This window comes from Oratosquilla oratoria, chromosome 11, assembly GCF_046742065.1.
Source record: "Oratosquilla oratoria isolate Oo_2021 chromosome 11, ASM4674206v1, whole genome shotgun sequence".
Classification (NCBI taxonomy): Eukaryota; Metazoa; Arthropoda; class Malacostraca; order Stomatopoda; family Squillidae; genus Oratosquilla; species Oratosquilla oratoria.
The window spans coordinates 41,810,840-41,821,529 of record NC_134787.1 but is presented as its reverse complement, the minus strand read 5'-3'; the positions used below and the strand labels follow the sequence as shown (position 1 = coordinate 41,821,529).

The 10,690-nt window shown below is 44.4% G+C and overlaps 3 protein-coding genes and 1 non-coding gene across 4 annotated transcripts; all 4 read left to right on the top strand.

The window, feature by feature from the left end:
• Positions 1 to 1,002: 1,002 nt before the first annotated feature.
• LOC143030110 (5.8S ribosomal RNA) lies at positions 1,003 to 1,158 on the top strand. Its single transcript, XR_012966899.1, has one exon. It is a non-coding gene; the product is annotated as a 5.8S ribosomal RNA (ribosomal RNA).
• Positions 1,159 to 3,451: 2,293 nt separating this feature from the next.
• On the top strand, positions 3,452 to 5,191 carry LOC143030022 (uncharacterized). Its single transcript, XM_076193229.1, has one exon. It carries the CDS (start codon positions 3,452 to 3,454, stop codon positions 5,189 to 5,191), a length of 1,740 nt encoding a protein of 579 aa, XP_076049344.1.
• A 33-nt stretch (positions 5,192 to 5,224) lies between these two features.
• Positions 5,225 to 5,539, top strand: LOC143030021 (uncharacterized). Its single transcript, XM_076193228.1, has one exon. It carries the CDS (start codon positions 5,225 to 5,227, stop codon positions 5,537 to 5,539), a length of 315 nt encoding a protein of 104 aa, XP_076049343.1.
• Positions 5,540 to 5,737: 198 nt separating this feature from the next.
• LOC143030020 (uncharacterized) lies at positions 5,738 to 6,577 on the top strand. The gene has a single exon (XM_076193227.1). It carries the CDS (start codon positions 5,738 to 5,740, stop codon positions 6,575 to 6,577), a length of 840 nt encoding a protein of 279 aa, XP_076049342.1.
• The last annotated feature ends 4,113 nt before the right edge of the window (positions 6,578 to 10,690 follow it).

Here is a 10,690-nt window from a genome sequence, read left to right as displayed (position 1 = left end):
CTAATTCTACTCATATCATCAACTAGGTCGTAATATCTATCCCTTTCCTGTGGAAGTCTTTCATCTTCAATTCTAATTTCCTCCTTGTAATATCCCTCTCTTTTCCTAGGCAATCCTTCATCTATCTTACAAGTGAGAACAACAAAATCCGCGTTCTCGTTTATTACAAAAATCACAGAACTTCCATTCTGATCATGACTAACAACTTATCTAGACGACCAGACATTACATATAGAGCCAATGTAATATACCAAAATACTTGTTCTTTGGAGGATTGTAAGCCTCATGATCATACTTATATCGATTATACTAGATGCAAGGTAAACCGTCGCCTATCATTACATCTACAGGTGGGGGCTATCAAACAACATCACAGGCTTTTTCACAACGTCGAACTTAGCAGGGAGGACTTGGTTAATTCTACCAAAATTATTGGAACCAGTGATGACCTTATTAGACTACAACTGCTTGAAGCACTCCATATTAGAGACAAAGCACCGGCCATTAATATACAAGCTAATATAATATCTAGTATTCCATTGTTTTCCTCACGGTCTAGTAATCCTACCTTACCCCCTCCTCCCTCCTTCCCCTCCTCCCCCATCCACCTCCACCTCCCCCTCCTCTTCCTCCTCCTCTCCCTCCCCCTCTTCCTCCGGTTCTTCTCCCCTGCCCCTCCAGTGACCGCTCCCTCTTTCACCCCTCCCCTGACTTCTGAGGTCACATTCTTGACTCCTGACACATGCATATATATAACGTACATCTCATGCTTGTAGTTTTCCACACCTACCTTTAAATGCAAGTACCCGCTTTCTTAGCACTCTTTTGTATGGTACCTTTACCACATATCACCTGAATTGTTTTTATATAATTTACTAGTTGCTGTTCCGAGGGGTCTCCTCACTCTTTTCTTAATCTAAACCCCAAGCAGATTGCGGGTTCCGGGAGGCTCAACGGGGTGGGGCCATGGAACCTGGGTGCCTTCCAGTTAACCGGAGACACAACTCTTAACGGTGGATCACTTGGCTCGTGGGTCGATGAAGAACGCAGCAGAATGCGCGTCGGCGTGTGAATTGCAGGATACAATGAGCATCGACCTGTCGAACGCACATAGCGGCCGCGGTCAAGAGTGCCGTGATCCAACCCGATCAAGGGTCGGTTCCCACAATCATCACGACCCCCGCCTTGAGGGGAGGGGGGGAGGACCTCTCCCAAAGGGGGCCAGCCGGGTCTGCGGGGGCCGATGGCCGGCCAGCCATCGGCGTTTCTCCCGTCGAGCGAGGCGCCCCCGCTGGTCCCGGCAGACAGATAGACGAATATCGGAAGCCGGGGCCCTGATCGTGTGTCCGTAAACGGGATGTAAGTATGAATCATCTTAGTTGGCGTATTTTGAAATATTTCCCACATCTGATCTATAGGTCTTTCGCTTAATTTTGCCCCCAATCTGTAAGCTGAAGCTCCTGACGTAGTCCTATGAACTGAGTTTTACTAAAATCGGGTATTTTAGATAAACAAGTATCTATTCTAAATATTTTTAGAAGTTTGAATCTAAGTTGTGATCGCTTTTTGCAATAGATTCACCAACTTCTATATAGGTAATCATGCTTTTGCGGCTAGTGATCAATAGATCGAGTAAGTTTCCATGTCTTTTAGGTTCTTTTACATGCTGAACTAAGTAATTGTCACCGAGAAAATCTATCAAGCGACTACATATATGGCCATGTTCAAGGGTCATCCAATTAATGTCAGTAAAATTGAAATCACCCATTATCAATAAGTCACGGTAAGAGAAACTAGACAGTTTTTGAAACAACAGTTTGTCGTCTGCTAATGATAATGTTTGGCCTATATATTACACCTACATTCATTTTTTGTCCTTTTGTTTGGGTTAATTCTACCCATAAACTATCATATACACCCTGTTTTACTTTCTCTAAAACAGAGGTATGGGCATTGCTTTTAACGTACATCAGAACACCCCCACCTTTCTTTTGGCTTTTATCCTGATGAAAGTGTTTAAATCCTGCAATATTGAATTCAGCTTCAAACTCTTTACTATTTAACCATGTCTAGGTGATTCCTATCATATCGAGGTTTTCGCTTTTGACATACGTCTGTATTTCTTGGAATTTAGTCCTAATACTACGAGCATTAAAGTACATGGTTTTAAGAAACTCATGATTATTTCTTTTTGACACGTATTATATTTCAACATCATGCCTTTCATTATAATTTTGTTCTTTATTGGCACCTTGCTCTATATTGACATTTAGTCCTTCATTGACATTTAATGCGTCATGGACATTTGCCCCATCACAGACATCTGGTCCCTCACGGTCATCCGATCGTATACCTTGCCCCCTACGTCACCGCCTTCCACACCGGCCACCCGTTCGTTCACTGACATTCTGTCCGGCATCCCTTCCTAAAATTATATTCTGTCCTCCACTGACATTATATACTACCGTGATATTTTGTTCTCCACTATCATTACATACCATCGTGATATTTTGTCCTCCACTATCATTATATCCCATCTTGACATTTTGTACTCCACTATTATTACTTCCCATCGTGATATTTTGTCCTTTGATATTACATCCTAATGTAATATTTCGTCCTCTACCGACATTATATCCTAAAATGATATTTTGTCCACGGAAATCGGAGTGTCCAGAGAACACATTCCCCATCTCCTCGGAGATGCCTCAACGTGGTGTGGAGGTGAACCCAGGTTTGAGGGACGCAGCGATAAAAACATTCTTTCGATCCCTGGGGCCAATGGACCCCAACGGCAGGCAGCAAATTCGCATCCTGGCGGAAGAGGGGAGCGCCAGTCGGGCTGGCGCTACTCAAAGGCGGACCTTAATAGACCGAAATCCCGGCAGCTCAATGCAACTAGCAGCGTGAAATCCGCCTGTCTCATCTCCTCAGAGAGCCGCGGAGGACACCCTGCTGGCCGAGTTTGTGGGCTTCAATGACGCGAAATACTGTCCACCTTAAACAAATTCCCTAGCGAATGGCTTCGTACCCTCTCCCTCCTTCGAACTCAGCTTTCCTCCGACCATCCTAAGTCCAACTGGCGATGGTACCGTGGGTAACGGGGGCAGGCTTGGTCAGCTGGAAGACCTTAGCCCACGACCACACATTGGCGGCGGCTGTGTGATGGTCGCTTCCTGGCGATGTGCGATAACACCAGGTTTCGGCAGCTGCAACCACGACTGGGCTGGCCTCTTCAGGATTACTGTAGCCCACCCCACATGGGGAAGCCCCTAGAAAAGGTGGGGTCTACATCAGTCATTGCATCAACGTCTGGCTGGTAAACCGCGACCAGCGGACGACCCTTTCTAGCGGACGAAACACAAGATCATCACTTCACTTAGCCTCTTTTAGACAACGACCTCCACTTCGAAGAACCTTAACTCTCGGAACTTGGAATGTCCGAACTCTCATGGATGTGAAAGACACCGACCGTCCTGAGCGTAGAACTGCCCTCGTTTGTAAGGAGCTGGACCGTTTTAACATAGATATTGCAGCCTTGAGCGAAACCAGACTGGCAGACGAAGGAAGTCTGAGGGAAGCGGGGCCCAGATACACCATCTTCTGGAAAGGCAAAGCCAACACCGAGCCCCGCATTCACGGCGTCGGATTTGCAGTGAAGTCCCAACTAGTAGAACAGCATAACCTGACCCCGACAGCCATTAGCGAGCGCCTGATGACTCTTCGCATACCGCTTACTCAAAATAGACACCTCACGCTAATATCAGTCTACGCCCCAACTCTTGTTGCTGACGACAACATCAAAAACTCGTTTTACAATCTTCTCCACCAAACAATTAGAAAAGTCCCCAATTCTGACAAGCTCATCGTTCATGGAGTCTTTAATGCCAGGGTGGGACGAGACCACCACCTCTGGAGCGGCATTATTGGACCTCACGGCACAGGGAATTGCAACGGTAATGGACAACTCCTTCTTGGACTCTGTGCAGAACACGAACTTATAATCACTAACACCCTGTTTCGCCTCCCCACCAGGCAGAAGACAACGTGGAGGCACCCGAGGTCCAAACATTGGCATACGCTGGACTATGTCCTCACGAGGACTCGGGACAGGAAGGACGTTCGCATCACACGATCCATGCCCGGTGCGGACGATTGCTGGACGGACCATCGTCTGCTGATTTCCCGCCTGGACATCATGGTCAGTCGACCTCCGAGACGCCCCACCACAAACAAACCACACCCACGCTTCAACTGCGCCAAACTCCAACACCCGGAGACAGCCAGGAACTTTCAGGAAGCTGTTCACTGCAATCTACGTAGTCTTCCTCAGCCAGACACTACCGAGGAGCACTGGACCACCCTTCGCGATGCCGTGACGAATGCGGCTGAGGAAACCCTCGGCTTCACCAAAAGAAAAAGCCAAGATTGGTTCTCGGAAAACGACGCCGCCATCTCTCAGCTCATCAACGAGAAAAGAAAAACACGTCTGGCCCAAGATAACCATCCCTCTCAGGAAAATAAAAGGAAGCACCGCGAGGCCACCAAGACCTGTCAAAAAAGGCTCCGCGAAATACAGAACACTTGGTGGCAAGAAAAAGCTAGCGAAATACAGAACTTCTTTGATCAAAAGGACATGTACCACTTCTATGCTGCAACAAAGGAGATTTTCGGCCCTACCAAGTCATCTATAAGCCGGCTAATGGATGAAGATGGCATTACTGTCCTGAATGATCCCCAAGATCATCTCCGTAGATGGAAAACTCAATTCGAGGGCCTCCTGAATAACCGCCCTACCACCCCAGAAGACCTACTCCGCAGGACCGCCCAACACCCTATCCAGGAGTGGATGTCCGAACCTCCCACCTTTCAGGACCTCACTAGAGCAATCGAGCTTATGAAGCCCGGCAAGACCCCCGGGCCCGACAACATTTCGATCGAGCTTCTCACCCACGGCGGGCAGGAAGTAAAGATTCATCTGATGAACCTGCTTCTACGGATCTGGGAGTCTGAAACCGTCCCAGGAGACCTCAAGAGTGCCAACATTGTCACCATTTTCAAAAAAGGGGACCGTATGAGCTGCGGCAATTACCGCGACATTTCCTTCCTTAGCATCGTCGGAAAAATCTTTGCCCACGTCCTCCTCGACAGACTCCTAAAGCTAGCTGAGGAGATCTTACCAAAATCTTAGTGCGGCTTCAGATCATCACGAGGCACGGTAGATATGATCTGCGCACGACAATTCCAGGAAAAGAGTCGTGAACAGCAGGAACCGCTCATGTGCATATTTTGGGACCTGCGTAAGGCATTCAACAAAATTCCGAGACGGGCAATATGGGCCGTTCTTACCCGTTTCGGTTGCCCGCCTCGCTTCATCTCTTTGGTGCGTGCCTTCCATGAGGGCATGACAGGGAGAGTTCTCAATCAAGGTGGCATCTCGGAGCCGTTTGCCATCACCGGCGGCCTCAAGCAAGGCTGCGTCCTGGCCCCAACAGTGTTTTCCCTATACACCGCCGCCATGATAAATGAGATCCCCTAAGATGCACCAGCAGTTGAGGTCCGCTACCGCCTGGACTGGGGGCTCTTCAAGCTCTCCAGACTACACTCGACCACCAAGACGTCCATCATAAGTGCCAGGGAGCTGTAATACGCGGACGACAATGTCACCTGAAATCGGTTCCCGGAACAACTTCAGCAGACAACAGACCTCTACGTAGACGCCTACCATCGCTTCGGGATGCAGGTCAATCCAGAGAAGACAAAGCTCCTGGCTCAACTACCTCCCAACCAGGCCACACAGGTAGCCAACGCACAGATCAGCGACCACCCAGTTGAGAGCGTGGACAACTTTACCTACCTAGGGAGCATCCTTTCAAGAACGGTCACGTCTGAAAAGAACATTGAAAACTGGATCAAGGCAGCCCACTCTGCCTATGGACGTCTCGCCCATCGTGTCTTCACCAACCACGGGCTCACCATGCACACTAAAATCATGGTGTTCCGGTCCGTGGTTCTCTCCACTCTGCTATACGTGTGCGAAACTTGGACCCTCTACAAACGCGACGTTAAACGCCTCGAGAGTTTCCTCCACATCCACTGGATGGATTGTATCACCAACAACGAGGTCCTCTCTCGTGCGGCCCTCCCCAGTGTTGAGGCCACTATCCTCCAGCACCGCCTTCGCTGGGTGGGACACGTCGGTCAGATGGAACCCTCTCGCCTTCCTAAAATCATTCTCTTCGGAGAACTGGCCCACGGCAAAAGACCACGTGGAGCCCCTAAGCGCCGTTACAAGGACCAACTCAAGCTCTCTTTGACACAAGCTGGCATCCCCCCAACTGACTGGGAAGACATGGCTCAGGACCGGTCGGTGTGGAGACAAGCGGTAAAGAGTGGCGTGGAGGGCTTCGAAACTCATCGGAGAGAACGGGATAAACAACGAAGCGAGGAGAGGAAAGCGAAGGCGACGCAGCCCCAGCCTCCATCGACCCTCCCCTGCGATTCATGCCCGCGGCTTTTCCGGCACCGACTGGGGTTGCTCAGCCATATTAGACATCGACACGGAGGAACATCCTGAAGAGAAGGAAACGGGGGTCCTCCCTTCCTCGAACAACGAGGGGATGCTGAAGACGACGAATATTTCGTCCTCTACCGACATTATATCCTAAAATGATATTTTGTCCTACATATTGTTCTACATTATTGCTATATCCTACTTTGTTTTCCCCAGTACACTCTATTTCACCTTCCCTTTGGGTTTACACCCCAAAAAAGGAACTAGTTCATTACAAACTCCCACAATGAGGTTTGTAAAACATCTTTGCCTCTGCGAGTAAGGTGGATCCTATCAGAAACATAAAGGTAATGTCGCCTGGAAAAGAGGTACCAAGGACTAAGAATGTGGTATCCCAGTTGCGTGCGAAATCGTGATGTCCTCTCATTGATGCCTATGGCTCTACTGATCCAACACGAGTCTGCGTAGATCCTCAGAAGAATCCCACAGACTACGTGACGGCTCCCACGCTCCTTCATCTCCTGAAGAAGGACCTTGTAATTCCTAACATGTTCCTCTGATCTCACCCTACCCACATCGTTACTTTCCGTATGAACAATCGTAACCGTGTTCGTCCGCCTTTGCTCCCTGATGGTCTGGGTTCAATCAGTGATACCACGAACCAATTGACATAAATGCTTGTAACGTCGTTTAGTCTTCTGCTGCAGGATGTCGTCATAGCCTCGCACCATGGAGTCTCCCACCACCAAGAACTCCTGATTTTCAGCCACCTCATCCTCCAGCAGAGCAAAACGATTGGCTAGAGCCAGCGGTTGCTCCACAGGGCACCCGCTTTCCGTACGCAGGCTCGACAAACGGGACCCCATGGAGCGCCACTCGCTCACGGCTGAGACAGAAGTGGAAGAAGTGGTACGCTCTTTGGGTTGTGGGGAGGATTCACTCTTCTCACAGAGTGTATTTTTGATAATTTGGATAGATACGACCGTGTTGAGAAACTTGTAGCACAGACGTATGATAGGGCAATGGTGATGGCGTCCCATTTAAATGACGTTCAAGTTAAAGTAAGAGAAAAGGCACCAGCAGCTTTATTTACCACTTCTATCTCAGCAAAATTCATACCTGAATGGACAAGCTTTTTCAAGACCAGTGAGGCACTTGCCTAATTTTTCCATTACTCTGCAAAACGAACGCAATTTCTTGATGAGATAGTGAGAAAACGGGTTCCAAAGGCATAACCAACGAGGTGGAGTTCGAATTCGAAACTAACCCAGACTATTTTACAGTATCATGGTGACCTTTGCAAGCTCTTCAACAGTATGAACAATAATTCTGTATTGTGGGATCAAGATACTTTAGTGAGAAGTAATGTGTTTTATGTTTGGCTAACAAAAGACTCAACATACTTTTTTCTGATGGCTTATAATGAAATTTTCATGAAAACTGACACACTTTTCAGTGTCTTACAAACCAAAATGATATATATTCCATATTGCATTGAGAGGATTACTAGAACAATAAATTTACTTGAGGATTTGTACGAAAAGTTTGAAGAATGTTGCAGAGAAAATAACGTTACAGAATCAAAAATACGTACGAAACGTTCAATTAAAGAAGAAAGAATGAGAATATTTGGTGTAATTTTGAATGGCATACTGAAGAACATGAAAACAAGATTTGGTGATTTAAAAAATGTAAAGTTTATTTCATTAGTTCATGGAAATAAATTTCAAAATTTTGCTTGCCAAGTTGGTAAGGATGTATCTGAAAGTTTAGAAAAGAACTATGGAAACTCTTTCGACATCATAAGACTGAAAGCGGATTTAGCTGGAGTTTACAATGCACAAATGTTTCTTGATAAATCCGTTAAAAATTTGTTTGATTTTATATTTGAAAATGAATTGAACCAAATGTTCATTGAAGCTGTGAAATTGCTGAAGTTAATTTTGAAAATTCCTGGTACAACTGTTTCTGTGGAGATATCGTTTTCTGCTTTGAAAAGAATGAAGAGCTACACTAGGAACAGAATGACAAATCAAAGACTTTCTTTACTTGTTTTAATATCTATTGAAAAAGAAAGACTTAACAAAATGGAGCAAGACCCTACTTTAAATTTCTATGAAAAAGTGATAGATGTTTTTGCTATAAAGAGAGAAGAATGAATTTCTTGTACAAATAGGCTAATAAGATTAGTAAGTAGAATTTTTTAAATATTTCTATCCTTTTGTATACTGGCAAGTCTTTTGATGATAGTTTACTATATAAAGGTCACTAACTGCCTATCCTGAGTAATTACTGTATTCATTGTGTATGCTAAAAAGAGACAGGCTTACAAGAAATATAAGTGCTCGGGTGCATCTAATGACTATCAAAGTTATGTATTAATACAGAGAGATCTAATAAAAAAAAAAAAAAAAAGCGAAAACGACAATACGAAATGAATATCGCTGATAAATCCAAAGAATCACATTGGTCCACTATCATCTGCTGACGGTCAACTTGAATATTCAAATGAAGGAATGTGTGATATTTTAAACAATTATTTTGGCTCAGTATTCGTAATCGAAACACCTCAAAGTAAACTCCAAACTGAAACTTGTGAAAAGTCTAGGGTAAATTTACTCACTACGGTAAATATAACAAAAGAAAACATTAAAAGGTGTATAGATAAACTCAAAATTAATAAAACGCCAGGGCCTGACGGTTGGCATCCAAGAATCTTAAAGGAAATGAAAAATGAGATTGTTGTTTCATTAGAAATTATATTTATTAAATCCATCATATCCGGAGATGTCCCAAGAGAATGGAAGCAAGCTAACGTTACTCCCATATTCAAAAAAAGGTGACAAAAAGAATGCAAATAACTACAGGCCTATAAGTTTGACTTCAGTCGTAGGAAAAATTATGGAAACTATCATCAGAGATATCGAATATGATTTAGAAAATAACTGTTTGATAAATGATAGCCAGCATGATTTCAGATGGAAACGTTCTTGCGTGACTAACTTACTCGAATTCTACAACACAGTTATCTCGAATTATGATAAAAGAAACAATATAGATTTAATATATCTAGACTTTGCAAAAGCTTTTGATACCGTCCCCCACGAAAGACTACTTACTAAATTAGCTTTACACGGAATAAGTGGTAGCCTATCAAGTTGGACTAGTAATTGGTTGAATGATCGAAAACAGAGTTGTTTTAAATGGAAAAACTTCTGGATGGAAAAATGTTTCAAGTGGAGTTCCTCAAGGTTCCGTTCTCGGGCCACTTCTATTCATAGTATATATAAATGATATAGACCATGGACTAAAATCTACTGTTTCCAAATTTGCTGATTGTACAAAACTGTGCGGAATGGCAAATGATCACTTAAACCAAATAGATATTCAAGAATTTTTAGATAAATTACAGCAATGGTCTGAAAAGTGGCTAATGAAATTTAACACAAGTAAATGCAAGGTAATGCACATAGGTAAAAATAACAGTAAGTACAATTACAAATTATTTGTAAATTCGTTAACAAAAGTGGATAGTGAAAAGGATCTCGGCATAATTATCAGTAACGATCTCAAATCATCCAAGCAGTGTATTTCAGCCTCTGAGAAAGCAAATAAGGTTCTAGGACTGATTGCGCGATCTTTTGACTTCAAAAGTCCATCACTCATTAACAAGCTATATAAATCGTTAGTTCGTCCACATTTGGAATATGCTATTTCCGTGTGGACACCGAATCTCATTAAAGACATTGACAGACTGGAAAAAGTACAACGGCGAGCTACAAAACTGATTCCAGATATCAAAAATAAATTATACGAAAATCGACTAAAACATATGAATCTGTTTTATACTAAATAAAAATATTTGTCTTCCGAAAATTTTCTTTTCCTGCGGCCAGCGACGCTTGGGGCAAATCGGTTACATCGCCCAGTCGCCTGGCGGGCATAAGTGTATATTCGAAGAAGAAGAACTCGAAGAACTCGAAGAAGAAGAAGAAGAAGAAGAAGAAGAACTCGAAGAACTCGAAGAACTCGAAGAAGAAGAAGAACTCGAAGAACTCGAAGATGAAGAACTCGAGGAACTCGAAGAAGAAGAAGAAGAAGAAGAAGTAGAACTCGAAGAACTCGAAGAAGAAGAAAAACTCGAAGAAGAAGAAGAACTCGAAAAAGAAGAACTCG

What these genes read in the sequence shown, in the direction of transcription:
- LOC143030022 (XM_076193229.1), top strand. Translation starts at nt 3,452, where the DNA reads ATGGATGTGAAAGACACCGACCGTCCTGAGCGTAGAACTGCCCTCGTT.
- LOC143030021 (XM_076193228.1), top strand. Translation starts at nt 5,225, where the DNA reads ATGATCTGCGCACGACAATTCCAGGAAAAGAGTCGTGAACAGCAGGAA.
- LOC143030020 (XM_076193227.1), top strand. Translation starts at nt 5,738, where the DNA reads ATGCAGGTCAATCCAGAGAAGACAAAGCTCCTGGCTCAACTACCTCCC.